Source organism: Diabrotica virgifera, chromosome 9 (genome assembly GCF_917563875.1).
Source record: "Diabrotica virgifera virgifera chromosome 9, PGI_DIABVI_V3a".
In the NCBI taxonomy this organism is placed as follows: Eukaryota; Metazoa; Arthropoda; class Insecta; order Coleoptera; family Chrysomelidae; genus Diabrotica; species Diabrotica virgifera.
The window spans coordinates 200,991,761-201,018,093 of NC_065451.1; the positions used below are offsets into that span (position 1 = coordinate 200,991,761).

Here is a 26,333-nt window from a genome sequence, read left to right on the forward strand (position 1 = left end):
GTGCTAGTTTAGACATAAACTTGTTAGCAGCATTAGACAGGACTTTATTCCTTTTCCATACTCTATCTCCTACTTGGAATTGGACTTCTCTTCTTCGTAAGTTGTAACTTCTAGCGTTACGTTCATATCCTTTTCGAAGATTAGCCCTGACCTTTTCGAAGACTTGACTTAATCCTTTTACTTCTGAAGCATACATATCACGGTTACCAGGAATAATTTCTAGATCTTGCTTCCGTTGATCGTTTTGATCAACACCATAGTAGTTTCCACTCAGGGGAACATGACGGCCATAATTAAGGAAAGCTGGGGTGTATCCAGTTACTTCGTGCTTTGCGGTATTAATAGCTTGTCTGATCTTTGCTAAATTCTTGTCCCAGTCTACGTGGTCTTTTATATACATACGGATTGCTGTTCCAATGGTTTTATTATTTCTCTCCACAAAATTACATTGTGGTGCATACACGGGGCTAAACCATACTTTCTGAACATTATACCTACTACAGAGATTAATTAGAAGAGGGTTGTTCAGATTTGAGGCATTATCACAAATCACATACTGGGGAACACCAAACATCAGGAAGACATTATCTTCCAAAAATTCAGTAATACTCTTAGCCGTAGCCTTCCTCAAAGGATGGACTAAGGTATATTTACTAAACCAATCAGCAACCACTAATAACCATGTATAACCTTTTTTAGAACGAACAAAGGGACCTATCAGATCAATGGCAACTATTTGCCAGGGGAATTGGGCTTCTCTCTGCTTACCCATTTTACCTAAAGGAGCATGATTTGGTGTTTTCTGAGCACCACAAACTTTACATGATCTGACAAACTTAAGCACATCACAACGCATTTTGGGCCAATAGTACCTTTCTTGAATACGGGACAAAGTTTTATAGAATCCAAAGTGAGCACACGTAGGTGGCTCATGACAAGATTGCATTACTTCTAATCTTTGGGGTTTGGGAACTAAAATTTTCCATTCAATATCATTAGTCTTGAAAGAATTGGGGGATGGGGCATACTTGTAAATGAAATCATTTTCCACTTTCCATTGTGGAAAATCACCAGGGGAACGGAGTATCTTTGATCTTAAATCATCGAACCAAGGGTCTATTCTGTCAAGATCTATTTCTAGATAATCAACTTTTTGGGCATCTTTGGGTGTATCATTGGTATGAGCTCGAGATAAAGCATCAGGGACTAAATGGGATGTTCCTTTTCTATGAATCAAATCGAAAGTATGTTGTCTTAGGCGCATAGCCCACCTGGCTAATTTGCCTGTAGGATTGGACAGTTTATTCAACCAGAGAAGTGAATGGTGGTCAGTAATGACCGAAAACTTAACTCCTTCAATATAACCTCGAAATTTCTCGATAGCGAAGATCACTGCGAGACATTCTCGCTCTGTAACTGAATAATTTCTTTCAGCTCGGGAAAGGGACCTACTTGCATAAGCTATAACTTTTTCTTCACCATCAATAGTTTGAGTCAAGACACCACCAAGACCAGTGTCAGATGCATCACATTGCACAACAAAGGGAAGTTCGAAATTGGGTTGGGCTAAGATAGGGGCAGAAATTAGGAGTTCTTTAATTTTCAAAAAAGCTTTTTCAGCTTCACTAGTCCAAACTACTGGTTGTTTTTTCTTTCTATGACCTTTAAGGAGGTCATTAATAGGGGAGGCTAAACTGGAAAAATCTCTAATGAAACGACGATACCAGGAACACATACCTATAAATCTTTTAATTTCAGTAGAATTAGATGGCCTGGGATAATTAACCATAGCTAAGATTTTTTCAGGATCTGCTTTAAGGGAATTGTTACCAACTACATAACCAAGATACTTCAATTCAGATTTAAAAAAATCACACTTATCGATGTTAATGGTCAAGTTTGCTTCTTTCAGTTTATCTCTTATAATTTTCAACAATCGGATATGTTCTTCAAAAGATGGGGTACACACTATGATGTCATCTAAATAACAGAATATATAGGGTTCAAATTCAGGGCCAAAGATAGCATCAACTAATCTTTGTTGAATCTGTGCACTATTACACAAACCAAAAGGAACAGAAGTGAATTGAAAGGAACCTCTACCAGAAACATTAAAGGCTGTCTTTTTCCTAGAGTCAGGATGCAGCGGGATTTGCCAAAAAGCTTTTCTTAAGTCAATGGAACTAATGCATTTAGCTCCTCTAAGTAACGAAAGAATTCTGTCTATTTGGGGCAAAGGATATGTATCATGAACAGTGACTTCATTTAATGAACGACCATCAAAACAGAACCTATATTCACCTGACTTTTTCTTGACTAATAATATGGGACTTGACCATGGGGATTGGGCTGGTTCGATTACTCCTAATCGTAACATATCGTCTAACTCTTCATGTAGTATTTTATTCATGTATGGGGATAAAGGATATTGTCTTTTCTTAAATGGCTTTGCATCACCAGTGTCAATAACCATTTCAATTTTACTGGTTCTTCCAATGTACTTGGAACTAGAAATTTCCTCAAAAGAAGCGACTGTGGAATCTACTAAATTTTTTTCAGTGGGGGAAAATGAGTCTACAGAATACAAAGTTTCTGTTTTCTCTTCCTTTTGGGAAGAATGCCATGTTCCATCTCTAAAATTCAAGAACACTGAAAATTTATGCATAAAGTTACTTCCCAAAATAAAACTATGGGGAACGGAGGGTACGACAAGAAATTTCACTACTTGGGAAACACCATCAGCCTCAATTGGAAGATCAATAGTACCAACAACTGATTTTTGAGAACCATCTGCTAAGCAGACGTGTTTACAGGGGGTAGAATTATATTTAATTCCTTGGGAATCCAAAAATTTAACTCCAGCGGCACCTACTACGGATGTGGTGCAACCACTGTCTAAGAGGGCGACAAAGTTTTTAGAAAAGATAGAAATACTAACATGAGGACGACTGTCACAACCTTTCTTTTCAAAAAGAGGGTTAAGTATGTTTTGGGGGAATTTGTCGGGCTTAACTCTATATGGAGTGCAACTGCCGACTGGCTGCACACTACCTAGTTTTTTTTGACACATACAGGAGGACGTTCTCACTCCTTTATTACCACAACGAGAACAAGACATTTCTCTGTTTGTACAATTGCGAGAAATGTGGTTGGGCTTACCACAAGTAAAACAAAAAATAATTTTTCTAGGGTTGTCATGTGTTTGGTAGGGTTGTGGAGGGGGTTGCATTGAATGAGGTTGATAAGAAGAAGACTGATTTCCATACGGTCGATAGGGAGGGGATTGCATCAATGGAGGTGGATAAGAAGACTGATTTCTGTGGGGTGGATAAGAAGAAGAAGACTGATGTCTTTCATCAGTATCTACTGGAGGATTGGGTCTCTCATTTCTCTGCGTAGACTTGGATTTCTTAAAGGGACGATCTTGCTTTTCTCGTTTGTCTCCTTTGGGGTTATCAGGCTTGTCTTGTTTATCAAGTACCTGAAGCTTCTCTTGGGGTTTTTCTGAATCCTCTAATGAAATACCAGCAAGACCTTTTGTAGTTTGAAGCAGGGGCAAAACATTTTGCTCCAAACGTTTAACAGTTATGACTAACATTTCGACAGTGGGAAAATCTTGAAGGGCTACGAGTGGAATATAATCCACCAAAATATTTTTTCTTAAAATCTTTACTCGTTGGGCTTCAGATGGGTACTCTTCTAAACGTTTAAAGAGATTCTCCATGATTGCGGAATAAATAGTGATTGACTCAGACTTTTTTTGTTTTCGACCTTTAATTTCATCAAGGAGATTATCATTATAATCTGGGGGTAGGAAAGCAGTTTTGAGAAGGGTTACCAACTCATTCCAACTGTTAACTGTATTTCCAACACTCCTATACCAAATAGCAGCGTTTCCGTCGAATAACTCAAAAGCTGATCTAAACAGGACATCATCAGAAATATTTCTGGATCTAGCAGAATCTCTTACTTTTTCTAAAAATGTGGGAAGGGCTTTACTCTCACCATTAAATTTGATATTTAAATCAGAAACTCTAACAGGAGTTGAAATTTGTATAATAGGGGCTGAAACTGAACTAATAGGGGCAACGGGGACTGAAGTTGTACCACTAGTCGATGGGACGGACACATTGTCAGATGTCTCTTCCTTTTCTAAGACATCTCCAGTCAACATCAATAAATCCATCTTATAGTTGTCAATAACTTCTTTTATAGCTTCTTCTACATTATCAGGGAAATTTTCCAATCTGAAATCCAGATGACTGGACCTTGTTTTGAAACGAGCAAAGTCAGCCTTTGATGACTGTGCACTCATTGCCCGCGCAATACTTTGCAAATCTGCTAATATTGACTGGATTGTAGGTAACTCTTGATCAGGATCGACTACATTTTTAGTCAAATTAATGGAAGATGAGATGGTCTCTTTACTTAACTGACCTCTCAACAACTTACGTTTTTCTTCAACAGTCCTATTTTGGACATTAAAACCTCTTATGAAAAGTTCATAAGATAACTCATCGGTTTTCAGATCATTAACTTGGGTAGACTTCATTTTTAAAACTGGGGTGAAAACAACACACAGGGGAAAGACCAAAGGGAATAGTAGAAAGTATGACTTTCGGACAAAAAACCGTTTCTATTTATCAAACGAACACAAACCTCACTTGCACTCTCACGCAGCCAGATCCTAACCTCACTGACTTTGTTGCAACTTCTGCTCTTGGTCTGCAATCACTCAATAAACAAAAGAGGGGTCAATAAACTATTGGTCAAAAAATTCACACTCCACCACTGACACGGACTAACAGGGAATAACACAAGGGTACACAAAACAAACAGGAAACAACAGACTCAAATATTTTCAGACAAAACAGGGATAGACAAACACAAATAATATTGAAACTTGCTTCTCGAATGAGCTTACACGGGATAACACCAACAACGGTTCTTGTTCCGATAACTATTGGGAGCGTTCCTAGACAACTAAGCACACTTCCTTTATCACGAGTATTACACTTGCGATCTATTCTGGTACAAGAAGGGAAAGACAAATAGTAATTGGACTGACTAACTACTTTACTTCACGGATACACTCAAACTACTTCACAGGCAGACTCCAACTAACCTTTGGTATCTTTATGACACTGACAAAGCTAGATTAGTTGAGAAAAAAATAATGGGACAACTAGACAACATTGGGAGTAAAAACTCAAACGGAAACTACACAGACTATACACATATACTCAAATGACGAACAAAAAAAATCACAAAAACAAGTTATTCTGTAAAAAATTGTTAATCAATTATGAATAAATGCACAAATACAACTAAAATGTTATACTTTATCAATAGTTTCAATATTGGAATGTTCAACGCTACTTATATAGACTACTTGTCTATACAATCAATACTTTTTTAAAAAAAATTTAAATATTGCTTTCACCATGGGTACTGTATTAACATCTACTATAAGTACATACATAAAAACAATGTTAATACACTACTATGAGTACATATTTACACATCCTATTGAAAATTTTATACCACTTCGTAACGTTCTAAAAAAATGTAGGGGCTCTTGGGCTAAACTATGTTGCGATACTGGTTGTGATAGTAGAATCGGTCTCAAATCTGGGGCAAGGAGAGGAAATTAAGTTGAAAAACAGTTGGGACTAACTAAAAAAATGTAAACTGCTTGGGAACAACTTAACGATATGACTGGGGGGTGAAAAGAGACTGGCCTCACGTCTGAGGGTGCTATTTTGTAGCGCACAACTGGACACTGAAAGAGGCAGAAAAATGAATCGGCCCCACGTTCTAGGGCGACATTTTGTAGCACTTAGAAATAAGGGGGAAGATAAAAGCTTGGAAAATTTAGATACTGCTTAAATACAAAAGGGTCGAGAAAACTAGGGGATATTTCTAAAAACTACTTTGCTACGGCGGCTCGTGTTTTGGTTGGAGAGCTAAGGTTGTGAGTTCGTTAAGAAGAAGTTAGGGATTAGGGAATATTTACTACTATCAAAAATTTAAACAAGGGTACTTACAGATATCCTGGGGTGTTAAATATTAATCCTGGCTATATTTTGTTAGGGCGCCTTACCAGGAGTTTTACTTTCTATGATCATCCAACATCTTAAAATTTGACTCTAAAAAGCTTTTAAAGTTTGTGGTTAAAATTTTGCCAATAGGTTAGCGGTAAATAAACAGGACAAAATACACAGTTATGGCATTTATTGAAAAATTATTCCTTGACATAACAAAACTTTCAGATTACATAAAAGATTACCTGTAAAAAAAATACATCTACTTTTCTGAACATAGGTTATGGTGCACCAAAAGATAAACAATAATATTATTGCATTGAGGATTTGATATCTGACTTAATTATGACTTGTATAACTGACTGACTGACCTAATTATGACATATATTATAGCATTTGCATTAAAACAAAAATTTATATTCATTCAGGGAACAATGTTTACATTAAAGAATTACTGACTACTCCTCGTAGTACTTAATTATTGAAAATAACAACAACTATGTCACCTGTCAAATATCATTCCGTAAATCTTTTATTTTTAACTATTTCAAAAGGTTTCAAAAAGGATTTTAACATTAACTTACAATTATGTCTTTACAATAATATTTTAATGATGGAAGCAAAATTATTCTTTGTTCTGTTCAACAATTTACTTTTTCATCTTTGTATTTTAAGTTCCAAAAAGATTTATTTTTTTTATGTTGAAAGAAATTAACGTTATTAGTTTGAGAATTTTATAATTATTAAAAGTCACTATACCTTAAAATTCAAAACTTCACCATTGTGAAACTTGACATGACACTTGACAGCACGTACGTAGTTCATACGTCACTCGAAGGGGAAAATGTCAATGGAAAATTACTGATTGCACCATATACCATTATACCATGAAAATACCATAAAACAAAAGAAATTTGCTTATTTACCTCGGGAAATAGGTTTTCTAATCCAGGAGACGGGAGGCTTGGGTTTAATTCATCACTACGATATTAGTACTATGCCGGCTTTCATAAATACATACGCAGTATTTTTACAAAGCGTATATTACACTTTTACCATCAAAAAAGGAACTGCTACACCATCAAACTGATGGTACACCTACTTAACAACAACACAGAAGAACTTTGATAGATCCCATTTACTTGGAAATTCTTTTTGCGTCACAAAAAAGCCGGTAACTCACTATCGATGTTTACTGATTCACTACCATTGTAAGAATGCCTGCTTTCTTCTCCGTCTCCTGCCAAAATTCCTTGATCCTGTCACTACGCAATTTCCGGCTTCCGTTCTTCAGAGCCAATTACGAGCTTCGATCTTTGTACCAAATTCAAACAAACCAATCAAATTGATTTTCAACATTTATTCTAGAAAGTTCATCAACGCATTAGAACTGTACTTTTGTCAAAACTTCTTACAAATTCTGTTTTTGCGTCTCAAATAAACAGGAATCTTGTAACACATTGAAATGTTGCGGAATACTTCGTAGATGTATACAGGTGCGGTTTTAGAAAATTCCTTGCAATCTGAATTTAAGTAAAAAACTGAATAAAAAAATTTGGACTTCTTAGAGAGGGATTGTAAAATCTATACAAATCTAAAGATCATATTTTCACTGGTTTTTTAAACGCTACAATATTTATAAGAATAAAAGTTATAAAAGATATAAGAATAACAAAATAAGAACAATAAGAGAATATTTTAATTATTTATAAGAATTACTTATTCATATTTTTGTGAGGATTTAACTTCTTTCAAAATATCCCTTTTCTCTTTAGTAAATTTAAAGAACTCTTCACAGGATAGCTGTAGATTAAACTGGACGAGTAATTCTGCTTTAATTAACTTTACGGAACATTTATTTCTCGCATCTGACCATTTCAAATTCATCTGCGAAAAAACTCGTTCCGGAAAGCAGTTTGACGTTGGAGTACTTAATATAAAAGATACGAGTTTAAACATATTCCTGGTATCTTTTTTTGGAAACTGTTGAAAGAGCTGTTGCCATTTCTGTGCGGTGGTGGCAGTGGTGTCTTTGGAATTTCCCACTAATACGTCCAAAGATGATTTCAACAAGTTAAATTCTTCATATAGGTGATCTACCGAAATATTGTCTGTCAATTTCAATAAAGCGATAGCATTTTCAATCATGTCGAAACTAATTTCAGTTTCCAGATTTAGGAATTTAAGTCTAGCAAAAATATTCTCATCTGAAAAATTATAACGTTTTTCTATATATTTTTGGCAATTTGTGTAAAATAGTTTAAAGTCTTCGATGACTTTGATCTCTTCAGATTCAACTAATTTATTTAAAATAAGTTTCGTCTGGTAGCCGAAAAACCCATCCTTCTGTCTTTGAATCAGTCTTGAACGGAAGAGGCATAATGACTCATGCATTTCGGTTATGGCAATGTCATTTCCCTGAGACTCTTTTATTAATGTACCAAAAGCACTCATCACATTATAAACAAAATTCAAGTAGGCTAGAGTTTTTGTTTCCTCTGCTTCAGAACCAAAAATTTTTTCAATGGCTTTCGCACATGATTCTTTTTTATCAAAGTAGCTTTTCAAAGCAGGCCAAACCTTGATTATTCTCTCAACAGCAGGACAGAGCGACAAAAATCTTGTATTTACGTGACGTAATAACTCGACCCACTCCATTTCCGTAGTTTCAAATATCTCCATCAATTCCGCACGACGTTTAGCTGAATGTGAGAAATGGCCATATATTTTTAAGATGGTAGCTTCTACATCGATGTCTAATCTATCACATGCAAATTTGCTCATGTTATGCAAGATGTGAACTGAACAGTTAGCTTTTAATATTTTTTCGTTTTTGGAATGAAGATTAGTGAAAACAGAATGATTTGAACCAAAGTTTACATTTGCATTGTCTGCACCATATGATGTTACTTGCGATAATTTTAAGTTATGTTTATCCAGTGTTTCACAAAGTACCTTTGTTATTTGGTTGGCAGTTTCGTCATTACTCTCCACAAAATCTATTAATTTGTTTTGTATTCCTTTGTCAAAACTGAAATATCGCACACATATTGGAAACATTTTCCGGTTTCCTTTATTGCTGGCATCCGTAGAAATCGAAAAAAATAAATCTTCTTTTAAATTTTGAACTACGTCCTTCAAAGCTTCTTTTGCCAATACTTCACAAACTATTGCTTCGCTCTTTGTCCTACCACATTTAACATTCTTAGCTATCTTAGAATCGGCGTACATGAGAGGTAATAACTTTTGAAAACAATCCAGACTATTGTAGCTTAACGAATGTTTAACGGTGTGATATACAGAAGTAATTTCTGCAGCTGACGTTTTGTATATAATATCATCGCGATCACGATCAGATGTTGAAGTACCCGGTGCCTGGAAATAGCTAGTTAAGTTTCTTGCAGCACGAGAACTAGTGATCTTCAAGTGACTATTTGTTTTGGAATGCTTCACTACGTCGTTTAATCCGCCATGTGAAATAGTAAACTCTTTTTTACACAGTGTACAGTAAGCTTTATACTCACCCGACGCCACAGAACGCAACCAATTGTGATCATTCTGCCAATTTGAACTGTATTTGGTGAGGCGATGTTTTCCTAGTTTGATTTTCTTCTTGGGTGTAATGTCTTCCGGTTTCGAGCAATCCGAAACATCACTATCGGTTTCATAAGTTTCATTCATCTTTCGTAAAAAAACTGGAACTTTTGTTTTCTTATTGCAATTACACTAAATTTCGCACCTAACGCAACTCACTACCTCACTGATTTCAAGCTCGAAAACAAATGGTATTCGTTTTTCTTTCGTAAGTAATCACAGCTACTCGCTTACGATTCAAATAAGAACAAGAAAAGAGCAGAAGAGAAAGAGAAGATGTTAGCAGTCGCATGCACCGATTGCGTGAGGCACAGAGGCACCCTCTCTCTCGCCCGCGCTTATATTCATTATGCGCTGGACAGGCACAGGCGGCCGGTCCACACTTGTTTGTGCCAACCGCTGCGCTTTCTCAGTACGCTGCACGCAGGGTCGAATTATTCCCAAAAAGCGGGATTGAGCCTGTCCCGCGCGGGACATTTAATTTTGAGTTAAAAATCGGGACGTCCCGCGAAAAGCGGGACGTCTGGCAACGCTGGTACAAAGACATAAATACATATTTCTTTTTTTGTAATTACAGCTTCAATTTACTGTACACTTCTCCTAGACTCTGCCGATAAGGCAGAGTCGTAGTCGTGTTGGGGAAACCTGGCGTGCCCAGATAAAACACCTTCAGATCCTTCAAGGCAAAGTATTCGGAAAGCGAGGAATTGGGAGAAGAAGAATATCATGGTTAAAGAACCTGAGAAAATGGTTCTCCGTAACAACTAATCTATTTAAAGCATCAGTTAACATCGGGTCTAGGACATTTCGGCGTCGCCGTTTCGGCGTGGCCATTTCGGCGTGGCCGTTTGGGCGTAGAGCCGTTTCGGCGTAGGCCGTTTCGGCGTCGGCCATTTCGGCGTCAGAGATTTTATTTTAGTTGACTAAATACCTACATTGGAGTCTATTAGTAAGACATTAGATTATACCTACGTTACTTTTTTAGAAATTTAAGAGGCTCTTGATTTATATCTATACCACACTAAAAAAATATATTAAATGTTATTTTTTCCAACTTTTGTAAATGTAAGCTATTTAATTGCACATAATTAATTAAAAAATTAATATATTATATATATTATATATTATACAGTACAATTTTCAAAGGAGGAAGACCTAACCCTTCGGTCCAAACCTAACTTTCGGGTATTATTTTACATCTTCTAAAATTAAAATGTCGAAAATTGTTCTCCTGACTCTACATTTTTTGTTAAAGAAAATTTCAGACTATCATACATTAACAACTATTTTTTTTCTCTCTCACTTTGCCAAAGTATCTGTCGCCGAATCAGCCGGCGCCGAATCGGCGGGCGCCGAATCGGCGGGCGCCGAACCGGCAGGCGCCGAAACGCCGACGCCGAATCGCTGGCGCCGAATCGCCGGCGCCGAAACGGGCCATCCCCATGTAGGGTTATAAAAATATACATTCTGCAAATATTTTTGCTTAAAAAAGATATTTTAACAATATTAAAATTCTCCGTCTATATACCATATAATGTATGTCTAATTAAAGTTGAAAAATGTCAGTTATCATCTAATTAGCTCTGGGACAATTAAGAGAACAGCAATTATTATTAATATGCATTAATAAAAAATCCAATATAGGTATTTGCAGAATAAAATATAACAAAATGTTTATAAAAGAAATATATTTAGTTTATTTTTCTACTTGACCATTAATGTTAAAATTGTGTGACCAATGAACTCCAATGTATTTAAATAACTATATTAAAAGATTTTTTTCCAAAAAATTGCCTGACCAATAAACCTCAATGTAGGTATTTAGTCAACTAAAATAAAATTTCTGACGCCGAAATGGCCGACGCCGAAACGGCCTACGCCGAAACGGCCTACGCCGAAACGGCTCTACGCCCAAACGGCCACGCCGAAATGGCCACGCCGAAACGGCGACGCCGAAACGTCCCATTCCGGTTAACATCAGTTAAGCAACATATGACAGAAGCTCGAAACAAATGACAATCGATGAAAAGCTCTATTCTTGTGCAGTGATTGTATTGGATACATATAATATTTTAATTGTAGTGTAAATCGCTAAGCTTTTTGAACTGATTCAACATTTTAATTGATTCAGCTTTTCTAAAGGGTACCCTTGTTAAGGGGCTATCCTACATAGTGTAAAAGAACGAAATTCACATACTTTTTTTGGGAATATCTAAAATAAAACTACTGGACCCATTGTTTTGAAAATTTGCATGAGCATTTATTATAAAAAGAAGTACATGTAAAAAATTCATAAAAAAATATTGAAAATTAAACGATTTATGCGCCATCTACGGCACGGTGAAAATAAAAACATGGCTCCACTGCTGCAGTGATTGGGACTAATAGAGATCCTGAAACATAAAATTGCAAAGTGATTATTGAAATATAAGTTATTTCCTATACCATCAATTAGGATTTTTGAAAAATATTAAAATTTGGAAAAATGACGGCAGTGCTGAATTTTTTTTTTAAATTAGCTAGAACATTTTCAGTTTCAAAAACCGCCAAATTGACATTTTTTATCCGATTAAAAAACCCCTAGTTGATGGTATAGAAAATAACCTATATTTCAATAAGAACTTTGAAATTTTATGTTTCAGGATCTATATTAGTCCCAATCACTGCAGCAATGTTCTTATTTTCACAGTGCCAGTAGATGGCGTATAAATCGTTTAATTTTCAATATTTTTTATGAAAATTGTTTTACATGTACAGCTGGTTCCTAAAAAAACTGATACGACTCTTAGTAAGATTTGATCATTTTGAGCAGTGTATGATTGGTCTGACATTATATTATATTTATTATGACAGACAAATAATAAAATAAAAAAACAAACAGCCATTTTTTAAGGTTGAAGTTATCTGACAAATTTTAAGATTTGGCAGTGACAGTGACAGTATGTAAATAATAAGTATTTATCCTTTAAAATATAATAAATTAAATATAATTAAACTCATATTCATTATATCACACCTCATCAAAAGCTTTTTACAAGAACATAGTCAGCGATTTTGATATGGCTTAGAGCCAGACTACATCAATATCGCCTATAAATCGTGCTGGAAATTGCCTTGCAGCGAGACCAAAAACAAAAAGAAGAAGAAGAAGAAAGTACACTGCTCAATTTTATATAAAATACGATCTAAGAGTCGTATCAGTTTTTTTTGGAACCAGCTGTACTTCTTTTTATAACAAATGCTCATGCAAATTTTCAAAATAATTGGTAGAGTACTTTTTATTTTAGAAATTCCCGAAAAGGTATATGAATTTCGTACTTTTACACTAGGATAGCCCCTTAAGATAGGCAAGATGATTTCACTCTAAGAATTAAATTTTTTTACATTTTATGTGATTAAAAAAATAAGACTGAATGCAATGTTAGACCACCACCTCCCCTTTCAATACAAAAAACGTAAATTTTTTCGCTTTTATTTTTTTTTTCGGGTTGAAATAAATTTAAAAATTTCAAAAAATTCACACGCATACCTGAAGCTTTTACAAAACTTTATATTTTTTACAGACCTGTAGGTTGAGTGTACATAACCTAAAATGCAGTTTTTTTTCGAAAAAAAGCGTAAATTGTTTGGAGATGGTTGCAATTCTTTTTTTGTATTGTGTATATTTTATCAAAATGTATATTTCTGATATTTTTCAGGTGTTTCCATAATGTGTGCCCCCTTAAAAAACACGAAAAACTTGTTTTTGGGGGTTTTGGCTTCCAAATAAATCCAATCGAGGTTTTTTATACAACATCTTCTCCTCTTCCTCCTCTTTAGAAGCATTTCTTCTTGTTCATTGGCGGATTGATACCTCTAGGCAAGGTTGTCACTCCACTTTTGCGTGGTCGGTCACGTGAGGACATTCAAAAATTGGGCAAAACATTTTTAAAACCACATAAAACGTGTTTTTTAAGGGTTTTTATCAGTTTTGATGAAACATGTTTTTTTGTGGGTTTCGCCAAAATTTTGAATGTCCCTAAACAGATCCTATTTTACCACTAGGCCCGTGAGGCACTTGCCTCGGGCCCGCATTTTAATGGGGCCCGGCCGGAAAGACCACCAAAAAAAATTTATTACATTAACAAAATTAATTTTCAAAATTCTTTCTTTTTACGAACAGGAAATGATAAATGATAACAATAAAAGCTATAATCATTAAACAATGTTTAATGGTTTAAATATAAATTTCATTTATTGTTAATAAAAATTTCAATTTCTGGTTTAACTACATATATTCCTATTAAATAATTAATACATTTAAAAAAGTGTTTATCAATATTAAATTATGTTTAGGGACCCGAAAGTTTTGTAATGGCTCGGGCCTGATTTGAAGTAAAATAGGCTCTGGTCCTAAACAACTAATTTACTTAAATTTACATTGATTTGATCTATTCTTAAGAGTATAAAATGGGAAAAGAGAGAAAATACCCAAAAAACCCTTTTTTCGAGTTTTGAAGATGATGCACCTTACAGAGAAGTCTGGAAAAAATGGTAAATATATTTTTTGGTAAAATACTAAAAAAAAAAATGAAATCAGCAGCCATCTCAAAAAATTACACGCTTCTAAGAAAATGTATTTTTAGGTTAGGTACACTCAAATTATGGGGAGGTATTAAAACAATACACAAGTTTTGTAACATCCTCAACTACAGGGTGTAACAAAAATACAGGTCATAAATTAAATTACATATTTTGGGACCAAAAATAGTTCGAATGAACCTAACTTACCTTAGTACAAATATGCACATAAAAAGTTGCAGACCTTTGAAGTTACAAAATGAAAATCGATTTTTTCGAATATATCGAAAACTATTAGAGATGTTTTATTGAAAATGGACATGGCTGTAACTTTTAAGTACAACGTCCTCCGGAGGTCAATTCTGATAGCATATTCGTGTTTAGCGATCCCAAAAACCCATGAGTAATCTGTTTATATCAATTTAATGCCTAAAACCCTCGAAACTCTGGAAGATGACGTCCGTTGAAGGTCAAGGTCAAAGTAAAGGTCGCCATTGGATAGCCAGGAAACAATCCTAGATTACTAGTACTTTTTCTTGATCCAAACTTCTACATGTTGCTAGATAACCAGTAACTCAGGGAATTGGAATACCCAGTAAATCTTATAATTTTCCGAGTTTGTGCCTCTATATCTTGAAAATCCTTCATACGATTGAGTTGTGCCCAAGAGAACTTTTTATCAGGGTGCTTCAAAGAGTATTTTCCCAAAGTATGCACGAAATCCACTGGGACCTAATTTCCATAAGGTTTGTGCGGGGTACTTTACTTCAAAAACCCGAAAACCTAGTTTTTCGGTTTTTGAAGGTCGGTAGCACCTTACGGAAAAATCTGAAAAAAAATTAGAAATATATTTTTTGCTAAAATACACAATAAAATACACAAAATAAAAAAAAGTTATAACCTATGATTTTATAAAAAATATACAAGTTTTGTAAAAGCATTAACTGTGCATGTGAATTTTTTAACCTGATTATCTAGAGGTTTGGTATATCTCTTTTATCTCGTTTGTTCATATTTTTGTTGCTGAGAATTTGTATTAGGTTCTCATGTTTAACCATATCGAAAGCTTCATTGTAGTCCATGAAGCGGACGTTTTGGTATTAATTATTAATGTATTTGGATATAACATTAAAAACAAATAGTGCTTCTCTTGGGCCTACACCATTACAGAACCCAATTGCCTATAGTTGGTGTATCTTTAATTTGCGAATTTAATATCCTAGTGTCCATTGCTTATATTTTATTACCTATATCACCAGAGTAACATACTTTTTCATTTAAAGGTGATCCTGTTATGAGCATTGCCGAGGAGGGAGGTGATATGTCCCCAAATGCTAAGGAATTCGGAAACGTCATTCTCAACTGCGAAAATGACAACGAATTCTTAGACTCAACAGCACCATTACTGGACCTGGATCTATCTGACGAAAATTCCACCAGACGAGGAACTGAATCTTTCCCCTCTTGGGACCCTGAGCCCAAAGTCACTGTAGAGAATAGTGAACAATATGACGACGAGACCAATTCTGTTATAATGGAGTTCATCGTTGACCACTCAATAGCAGACGCTTGGAATCAACAAGAAACTGTTGATAACGAAATTCAAACTTTTCCTGTGTCGAATTTGGATTTATTTTCCCAGGAAAGCTTAAACCAAGGGGGAGATACGTTTAATAATGCTACTACGCTGCCAGATGAGATCTCCACTTCTCAAACCTGTTGTGTAGAACCATTAGATGATGAAGTAAACATAAACATCTGTTCAAGTTTAAGCCTTAGTCCTGATGACGACGAACTACCTCTAATGAACACCAATGCTGCCCCTCTTTACCAAAAACCAGAGACTACGAATATCGATTTATATTCTTCTTTTGCTGAATTAAATCAGGAAACCACACCACCCACAACTTTACTAAAAGTGGACGACGTAGTTCCTGACAAACCCGCAGATATACCTAAACCCGAGAGCAAAAAAGACATACCAAGTAAAGAAGACATACCAAATAAAGCAGACATACCAAATAAAGAAGACATACCAAGTAAAACTGACAATAAATCTAAGAGAGTGGCACAACAGTTAGCTCTCTACAAAAAACTCAATGCTAAGAAAACAAAGGAAGTCCACCAGAATGATTCCAAACAAAGTAGCTTGGAGATTCCGAGTAGACAATCTGTCAGAATTTCTCCTAGAACGTGGACTAGGCAATCTGTATCTCCAATGTCTGCAAAAGCAAGTCCAAGTTCACTGGAGGGATCTCCCAAAACAGTGGAACAGTCGCCTACAGAATCGCCAGTACCTTCTAGTCCTTCTGAACCTGTGATTCTGAACTTCCAGTTAAAAAGTAAGTACCCTTTGTAGTGCTATTGTAAGACGTATTGAATTATTAAGAGAAATTGTTTGACATTATTGGCAATTTTTGTTCGCTAAGCTACTCATCATCATCATCAGTGGCGTTACAGCTCTTTATGAGCCAAAGCCTTCTTCAGAACAATCCTCCATTCGCCCCCTGTCTCTGGCAACTCTTCTCCATGCTCTAATTCCAATAGATTTTAAATCAGTTTCTATGTTGTCTTGGTACCTAAGTCTCGGTCTAAGCTGGTCTAAGCTACTAGCTTAGAAATTTATCGTGACCATATTCGTATTCGTAACTTATTCATATTGTACAACCACCTAACATTTGCTTCTTTTATCAACCTAATTTTTCTTGTGTAGACATCATACAAGAATAAAAAACCGCTAAGCGCCGTAAAAATGAGTGGCGCATACAATATTCCAGCTACAAAAGATCTGATATGAATATAACGTGGCGCGAAAATGTATTTTCATTTTGATTCAAAACAAAATTCTAGTTTTATTTTAATAAAAGATTTTTTCATAATATTTGCTCAATTTGAAGTAAAACGCGCCACAAAAGAGTAACTTTGATACAGTTTGAATTTTGAAACTCTTTTGTGGCGCGTTTACTTCAAATTTAGCAAATATGGAAAAATCTTTTAAAATAAAACTAGAATTTTGTGTTGTATCAAAATGAAAATACATCTTCGCGCCACGTAATATTCATATCAGATCTTTTGTAGCTGGAATATTGTATGCGCCATTCATTTTTACGGCGTTTAGCGGTTTTTTATTCTTGTATCAGGAGTTTTTCAAAGTTATTTATAAATTAAATGTATGAAGTTGAATGAAATGTTTCTCGATTACACGTTAAGCTTTATAAATGGTCGCCTTTGTCGCATTATCTCCCAAATGATCTAGTGTCCATCGAATGTACACTAGATTTTTTTCGATTCGAAATAGATTGAAAAAAATATTGGGATGGTCGGTAAATATACTCGGATTGGCCGTTGCCAGATCAAATTTAGCGTCGTAACCACTACAACTACATAAACCTTTTCGGGAATACAAATTGTTAATTGGATTATACTTTTGTAGCTTAATAACTTCTAAACGGCCTAACCAATTTTGATCACTAAACATGAGTTTGAAACGTATTGACAAGTAGTATCTGATGCATCTAAGCTTCTACATTGCATGCTCTTCTTATGTTGTCGCTTCTCTCCCTATCCAGCAGACTTTTCCCTGATATTCGTCGAAGTATTTTCATCTCTGTTGTTTCTAGTAGTCGTCTCATTTTAGATGTGTCAGGTCTTGTCTCCGCCGTTTATGCCAATATAGGTCTAATTGCTGCGTTATAGATTCTTGCTTTTGTGTCTTGTCTTAGGTGTTTGTTCTTTCAGATTGTGTCATTAAGAGATCCCGCCGCTTTACTTGCTTTTAAGCTTTGTTGTCGTACTTCTTCTTCAACATCTCCGTAACTAGTTATATCTATTCCCAGATATCTAAACCTTCCGTTCCTGCTTTATTATTTTCCCATAGATTTCGATTTTACATCGTAGTGGGTATTTAGATGTTGTCATACATTTGGTCTTTTCTGCTGATATCATATTGTATTTCTTGGCTGTTGTATTGAAGATGTTGTGTGTTAATCATTAGTCACCTAAGTGTATTGGGATATTAAATACTACCATGGCTTTATATAGTGCGTTTCTATCTCCACTGTCGTAGGCACATCTTGTGCCGTTCATCCAAGTATATTTTTGTATTTTTAATGTTTAATTAGTTAGTTAGTTAATTTAACACATTTAACTTGTTTGGGGTGCACATCCATCTGTAATGCTCTACTATTATGCTTGCTTCTTCGCCATACTTGTCCATATTTTTGTCGTTTTTCTTTTTCCATTTTATATGTTCTCCAGATTCTTGCGTTAAAATCTCGTAATAGTAATATTTCTATTGAAGTCCCTATCTTAATTATTTCATTGTTTAGTTATTAATAAAACATATCTTTCTCGGCAACAGGTTGTCACCGTTTACTTATAAATTGACATATTTGAGTATTCTGTGAGTAATTCTTTTGATGGAATATGGATACTTATAAAGCGATCTTACAAGCTTTATTTAAATTTCTTTTTCTTTTCTTTTCTTTTTTTAAATTAGATTTGTACCTAAGTTTATCATGCCCTACTTGGTCACTATTTTTTCTAAAGAATAAAGTCAAAAACTAATTATATTTAATAAAATATGTTTTCTTAGGTTTGCTGCAGGCTGCTATAACGACAGATAGCTTGAACACTCTAGAAAAAGTGAAAAATACCAAAGTCAATGTTACACCTGAAAAATCAATAGAAACTCCATCTGTAAAAGCTACTATGAAAACTGAGGAAATCGTACCTGTCAAAACCGTAACAAAAAAACTCGACTCTACTAAATCTGATACTGTAAAGAAAGAACACATTAAAGTTGATAGTACTAACGTTAAAGCTGACAGTACTAAAGTGAATATAAAGGAACCCAGTAAAACTGATAGCAAAACAGATAGGAAAAAAGAATACAGTAAAGTAACGTCCAAAGCAGAAAGAAAGATTGAGGTAAGTGACAGTGATACTAGTAAGATAGACACTAATAAGAGAACAAGTAGACATGACACCTCTAAGACAGAAACTGATCGAAATGGCCAGTCAGAGAACAGGAAGGAAATGACCAAAACGGACGTCCATAAAGTAGAAACCAAAAAGGAAGCAAATAAAAAAGATAGCAAATCAGATAACAAAAAAGGAGTCGCTCAAGTTGACAACAGTAAATCAGAATCCAATAGAAGTGATTCGAATAAGACAGAAAAGAAAAAGGAACATCATAAATCTGATATTTCTAAAACAGAAAGCAAGCGGGAACGCAGCACAACTGATATTAGTAAATCCGTAACAAATAAAACACCAAATACAGAAGATAATAAAGCTGATATTGCTAAACAATCAGCTAGATCAGAAACTAAAACCAGTTACGATGAAACTAGATCGACTAAATCTTCTCGACCGGATCGCACTGATTCTTCATCACGAAAAAAGTTTGCTGAAGATCCTACAAGCAACAGTCTTAAACAACATTCCACGAGTGAGTCAAGCAAGTCGTCCAACAAGGAAGAGAAGAAATTTAAAGAATATCCAAAAAATCCTAGGACCACGCCCATTAGTATTCCGGTAAAAACACCTGCAGAAAAGAAGGTTGAAGTGTTCGTGAAAGAGGATGTTACTAAGCTACAATCCAAGTCAACGCCTAAACCTATTCTGTCAGAAATGGTACCGGAAGATTGTCTTCTATATGAAAATTCTGAGGTAAGCGTTTTAATTATGTATGTATTGCAAAGCCATTTCACAATAAGTTCAGAATATAGTACACACACAATATCTTCTTTTTTTGGCATCATAACCCTGGATGGGGCTTTGCTTGTCTGGTTATGCCTTTCCATTCAGATCTCTCTTGTGCCCTTCTCGTCCATTGTCTTATACAGGGTGTTAGTAAATAAGTATGAAAAACTTTAAGGGCTAATTCTACATGAAAAAGTAATGACAGTTTACTCTATAAACGTATGCCCGCAAATGCTTCGTTTCCGAGATACGTGTTAAAATTTTTATTTCAAACTGCCAATTTTTTTATTGCTCTAAGACCGGTTGAGCTATGAAAATTAAATTTAGTGGAAAAAATTAGTAAATCCTTTATAAAAGGTATATATTTAAAATCCCTAAAAAGGGCTACATCACAATCACATAACTAGTTTTCGACTGGTTTACCAGTCATCATCAGTGCTTACGTGAAGTTTACATGCTAACCTCCAAGATATAGTTTTACAAAATATGTGGGTCAAAGCCCTGTATGAGTGGTCCGTTAAGGAAACATCAGTTAAAAATGCCAATTAAAGCATGGATGTTTAAACTATTTTAATATTATGCCCCAGGTAACATCTGAGCTGTGGTGGGACTTGATTACATGGTGAAAGTCTGGTAGCAATGACAAATTTTTGTATTACATGGTATACAGCCAACTACAGGAAAACCTTTTCCTTGTGGATTTTGAAATTTAGTGGGTTTTAAGAGGTAGTTATTGAGCATTTTTTGACAAACAAATAACAATTTTGTATTCATCACTGGCGCGTCTACCGGTAGTGGTCTGAATTAAAAAAAATGGTACGCCACTGAGATAATTCAAATTAAAAATTATTTTTGTATTTCACGTTTAATTTATGAAAAAGAACCTTTCTCTCTCTTTTTTTTTTCATATGGTGCACAATAAAACATCTTCGCGCGTATTTTTCATTTTAAAACTTTTTTATATACTTAGCTTGGTCGGTGTCACGGACTCCGCAAATTTTGTAATCCATTTTAAAAATAGTTCTAGGCTACGTAGGTACCTGAAATTTTCAGAATAGCTTTGAACTAGCTAACAATACAATATTTAACTGCTATTATACAGGGTGATTGATTGGTAGGGTAAAGCTCCGTAGATCCGTTATAGTAATGGATAGCGATAAAAGTTAATAACAAAAATTGTAGCCAACTTTGAGCTTCACATTACAAAATTAGTTAGAATTTTACAGGGTGTTCGATAACATAGTGGCAGATCAAACTTATGTTTTTTTTTTAAATGGAACACCCTATATTTTATTTTATATTCGAAATCTTCTTAACTTCTCCATTACAAAAATATAAAGGTTTGGTATGTTATACAGGGTATTTACAAAGTTATAACAAATTTTATATGAAAATCGTAACAAGTTCAACTCCCTGTATAAATAAAAATAAGCACAACGGCAATGGTTTATTGATGCCATATTTTTTTACTTATTGAAAAAAAAATTCATAAATGATTGATATTCCTGATTTTCTTTATATTGAATAAAGGGTGAGTCAAACGCAAGTAGGTACATTATTTTCTAAGTAATTTTAAATGAAACACCCTGTATTTCACTATCGAAAAGTACTATTACCTTACTTTAATTTATATATAACATTCCCTATATCTGAATTTATTAGTTTTTGAGATATTTTCATTTTTCAGAGCAAATTATTAATTACGGGTCTAAATCTTTCCAAATTTTAGGTAAGCCATGTAAGCCAATCTGTAATCAAAGTTGGCTACAATTTTTGTTATTAACTTTTATTGCTACATATCTATTACTATAACGGATTTACGGAGCTTTTCCCCACGAATCAATCACCCTGAATGGATAAATCGATTTTTTTTTATTTCAAACTATTTTAAAAATGTGGCTAATGCAATGATATTTTAAAGTACGTTAATAAATCGATATCTACATGGTGTGTCCTATATATAACAAAACCGTGTTATTATAAAAAGTACTTTTTTATTATAGTGTGATTTTTGGAATTTTAAGCATTTTATATCGTCAAATTATTTTATATTCTCTCCTATAAATAATAAAAACGTTTTATTATAAAAAAGTTCTTTTTTATAAAAGTGTAATTATCTTAATACATTATCAAGAACTCTCCAATATAATAATACCAAAGTAGAACAATAACAGAAAATATTATTAAAATGATTTTAACTAAGTAGATACAAAGCTATAACAAATGTTCAAAATTACCTCCTTTAAAGGTGACATAATAATTTAATAATCACCATTGACGCCCGTACAGGTAATGGTCTGAATTTTTTTAAAGAAAAAAATAGTACGCCACTGAGATACGTCAAATTAAAAATCATTTTTGAATTCCTCGTTCAATTAACGACAAAAAATCGTTCTAGCCTTTTTTCATATGCGGCGCCGTTTGCATACCAAAAAAAAAACATCTTAACGCTTACAAATTATTCGAGGTAGATTCCATGCATAGAAACTTATTTTAAATACATTGTAAACGTTAAGATGTTTTATTTTTTTGCATAAAAACGGCGCCTCTTATGAAAAAAGGCAAGAAAGATTTTTCGTCGTAAATTGAAAGAGGAATTCAAAAATGATTTTTAATTTGACATTTCTCAGTGGCCTACTATTTTTTTCTTTAAAAAATTCAAGCCATTACCCGTACTCGCGCCAATGGTGAACATAAAATTACTCGGTCACCTTTAAAGGAGGTATTTTGAACATTTGTTGTAGCCTTACACATCGTTAAAATCTTTTTAGAAATATTTTCTGTTATTGTTTTGTTTGGTATTATTATATTGGAGAGTTCTTGATAATGTATTAAGAAATGAAAAATACGCGTGAAGATGTTTTATTTTTTTGCAAAAAACGGTGCATCATATGAAAAGAAGACAAGAAAGGTTCTTTATCATAAATTGAACGTGGAATAGAAAAATAATTTTTAATTTACAATATCTCAGTGGCGTACTATTTTTTTCTTTAAAAAAATTCAGATCATTACCCGTAGGCACGCTAATGATGAATACAGAATTGTTATTTGTATATCAAAAAATGCGCAATAACTACCTCTAAATCCCACTAAATTTAGTTTTCATAGCTCAATCGGTCTTAGATCAGTAAAAAAATTGGCAGTTTGAAATAAAAACTTCAACACCTTGTATCTCGGAAACGAAGCATTGGCGGACATACGTTTATAGAGCAAACTGTCATTATTTTTTCATGTAGAATTACCCCGATCAAAGAACAATCTGACCTCAAAAAAAATAAAGGAAGGATGAAAATTTGGGAACAGTTAGTTGAAATTGTCTATTATTTTATAAAAAAAAGTTTACAATTCTACACCCCCTCCATTTTACAAAAATAGGGAAATAAGGGTTGGTTTTTCATTAAAAGTGCTGTATTTCGGAAAATAAGGCAATAATAAAAAAAATTTTATTTAAAAATCATCAAGGTACTTTTATCCTAACATTTTGACTAAAAACTTTGTTTGCATCTTGATTCGTTTCTAACCTATAGCCCTTTTTAAAGTACTTAACAGGGGCGCTTATTTGAATTGCGCGCGCAACAAAAATGTCAGGTTTTAAAATTAACTAACTTTTAAATCGATAATTTGGGGCATTTATCAAACAATAAAATGTACGAAAAAAACACAATACCTTTAGAAAAATATCAATTTTAACGTGAATATATTTTCATTGTGAATTACAAATTATTTAATTTAGAAAAATATGTTTTAAAATATACTAATACAAGTTTTGAGAGCAGCACATATTTTTTGTCACAAAAATTTACATAATCATTTAAATTAAAATTCCTTTTAGACTTACGTTTTAAGATGGCTAATTAACATTTGGATTTAAAATTGCACAACGTTACTTTAAAGGATAAAAATTTGTATGGCGATAAAAAATGGATATTTTTTTGATTTTTATTTGAAGTCAATTTTCAAGATTTCAATCAATAATATCTTTGTTGAAAATTCATAATAAACTTTAAAAATATGCTTGTAGGTACTTGAAAATGTACTCTTTCGAAAGCGATATCCATTTTTCTTATGCATAGAACACTTTTTAAATAAGGCTCACTTATTATAAACAACTACAAAAAAATGTCATGTTTTAATAAAATCGATGCCATTCTTTTCTGAAAGCCTTTTTTTAAATGAAAATATGGGAACATATTAAAAAAGGCTTGAATAACATATTACATATATTTACAATAGGCCTATTGCAAAGATAAAAATATATGGGGCACGTAAACACAGGTGAAAAAATTGCTTACAAGAGAAAACGGCGCGCTTCCTAAACACAGTAGACCATCAGTAGACTGAGTAGACGAACATAACCTAAAAAATTGGAGCAATATTCACGCTGCAATGTTTTGTTATCGTTTTCGGCTGTCTTTTGAATTTATAACTTATTATCAATAAAAGTGATCTGTTTGTTATAAAATAATTGTGTAAATATTTACAATGAGTGCGAACAGTGAAACAAATAATAATAATTCTTGTTTTATTTGTGAAAAACATTTAGAATGTGATAACGAAAAAATTGTAATTGTCAAAATGGAATTAAAACATTAAAAAGTGTAAGTTAAGAAAGAAAAGATGATAGACACAAAATGCTTTTGGACTGTGATGAAATTAGAATGTAAATAGACAAAAATATGTATTAAAAAAAAAGGAGAAACGTTTTCATGCTGCATGCGGAAGTTGTCAAACTGGTAATAATAGTTTAGATGGTAGCTGCCAAGAGACCCAAAATTATGATTTTACAGTTGATTCTATTATAAATGAAGTTGATTCAGACACAAATTTTACATCAGACGAAGATGAAAATGAACTTTGAATAATTTAGACTAATTAATTAAATGTAAACAGTGACGATCCAGTTCGATATACAATAAACGATTTTTCATTGCACCTTTTATCATTTTAGTACTTCATACTCATTTGATCCTTTATAACTTAGGAGGCAACATCAGCGCGCGAAAAACGCGTTCCAAGATTGCAACTTTAATTTTGAATATTCTGTAGAGATATCTGGCACATATATTCGCAATATAGTAAAGAATTGTGGTACTGAGCCCAATTTAAGAAACATTTTAGTATGTAGAAATTACTCTAAAATTAAATTAAATATAAAAAACGAGTCTGTGCCGCTTTAAGAAGAACAAAAAAATACAGTTTTTTCAAATAAACTTTTTTATCCCATGTCTAGATTTTGTGTCACAATGAAATTACTAAAAAACGATTATCTATAACAAGAAATCGACCTTGACTGACCTGGCAACATTTAGCGCGCCTATGAGTATAATAATTATTGTTATCACAATTATGTGCCTTTGTTTCTGATAGTATAGTGTATAGTGTCACTGACACTGTAGTACTGCCGACACACTGTTGCCGCACTGTTGAAAGTTCGGAGAACTATCGAAAAAAAAAATATTGACGCGCTGATGTAGCCTCTTAATAGAGTACATTTATTTTTAATTAAGTTAATTTAATTTTTAAATGAACTTTAGAAAACCTAATAAATATTTAGTAAAAGAAATATTTTTTTGAGAAATTTTTATATATTTTCATTTTATAGGTTTATATTGAAATAATTAACTTAAAAATACAAGTATGTACTTTAAAATTATAGTTTTTCAAATTATTAACTTAATTCAAAAACAAAATAATATAGGATACGTGCACGCGCATGTAATTCGTTCAGGTAAGTACATACTTACAAGAAAAACCAAAGTTTTCAGTTCTTTTTCCAAAAATTCAAAAAAAAAATTGCAAAATTTTTCCACTGGCCGTAAATTTTTTTTGAAAATTTTTGGAAAATGTTAACTTCAAGCCCTTAATAGATCTGTAAATAGTGTGTTCACCAATTTTCAGATTAATTGATACAAAACTAACCGAATAAGACCGTTTTAAAAAATTTTGGTTTTCAACCCTTATTAAAAATAGGCTATATGTCATAAAATAATCGAGATCTAAAAAAAAATTTAAAGACCAATCTTTAAGGTTAAATCACTCTGATGACTATTTTATTTTTCACTGTTACATTTTATTTTATTATTTTTAAAATAGAGCACTTTTAATGAAAAACCAACCCTTATTTCCCTATTTTTGTAAAATGGAGACGGTTTAGAATTGTAAATTTTTTCTTATATAATAATAGACAATTTCAACTACCTATTCCCAAATTTTCATCCTTCCTTTAATTTTTTTGAGGTTTTTGTAAAGTTTTGTGTTCCTTGATCGGGCTATTAAGGTTTTTATCTACTCTAACTGCTGTTTTTGAACCATGCAACGTCATTTTTATGAGACTGATATATTTTATTGCTATACCTAGATTACAACCATTCCTTGTAAAACTCAATTGTTGCGAATAAAATGGCCAATGAAATACACAAAATATAATAT

The 26,333-nt window shown here is 33.4% G+C and overlaps 1 protein-coding gene across 4 annotated transcripts in view; it reads left to right on the plus strand.

Moving 5' to 3' along the window:
- LOC114329288 (uncharacterized) overlaps window positions 1-26,333 on the plus strand; it is a 157,637-nt gene that overhangs the window by 111,171 nt on the left and 20,133 nt on the right. For all 4 annotated transcript variants that reach the window (XM_050662080.1, XM_050662081.1, XM_050662082.1 and 1 more), the window contains 2 exons: window positions 15,482-16,540; window positions 18,793-19,871. In XM_050662080.1, the coding sequence (XP_050518037.1) occupies window positions 15,482-16,540; window positions 18,793-19,871 (2,138 nt within the window). The remainder of the gene's footprint in view (window positions 1-15,481; window positions 16,541-18,792; window positions 19,872-26,333) is intronic.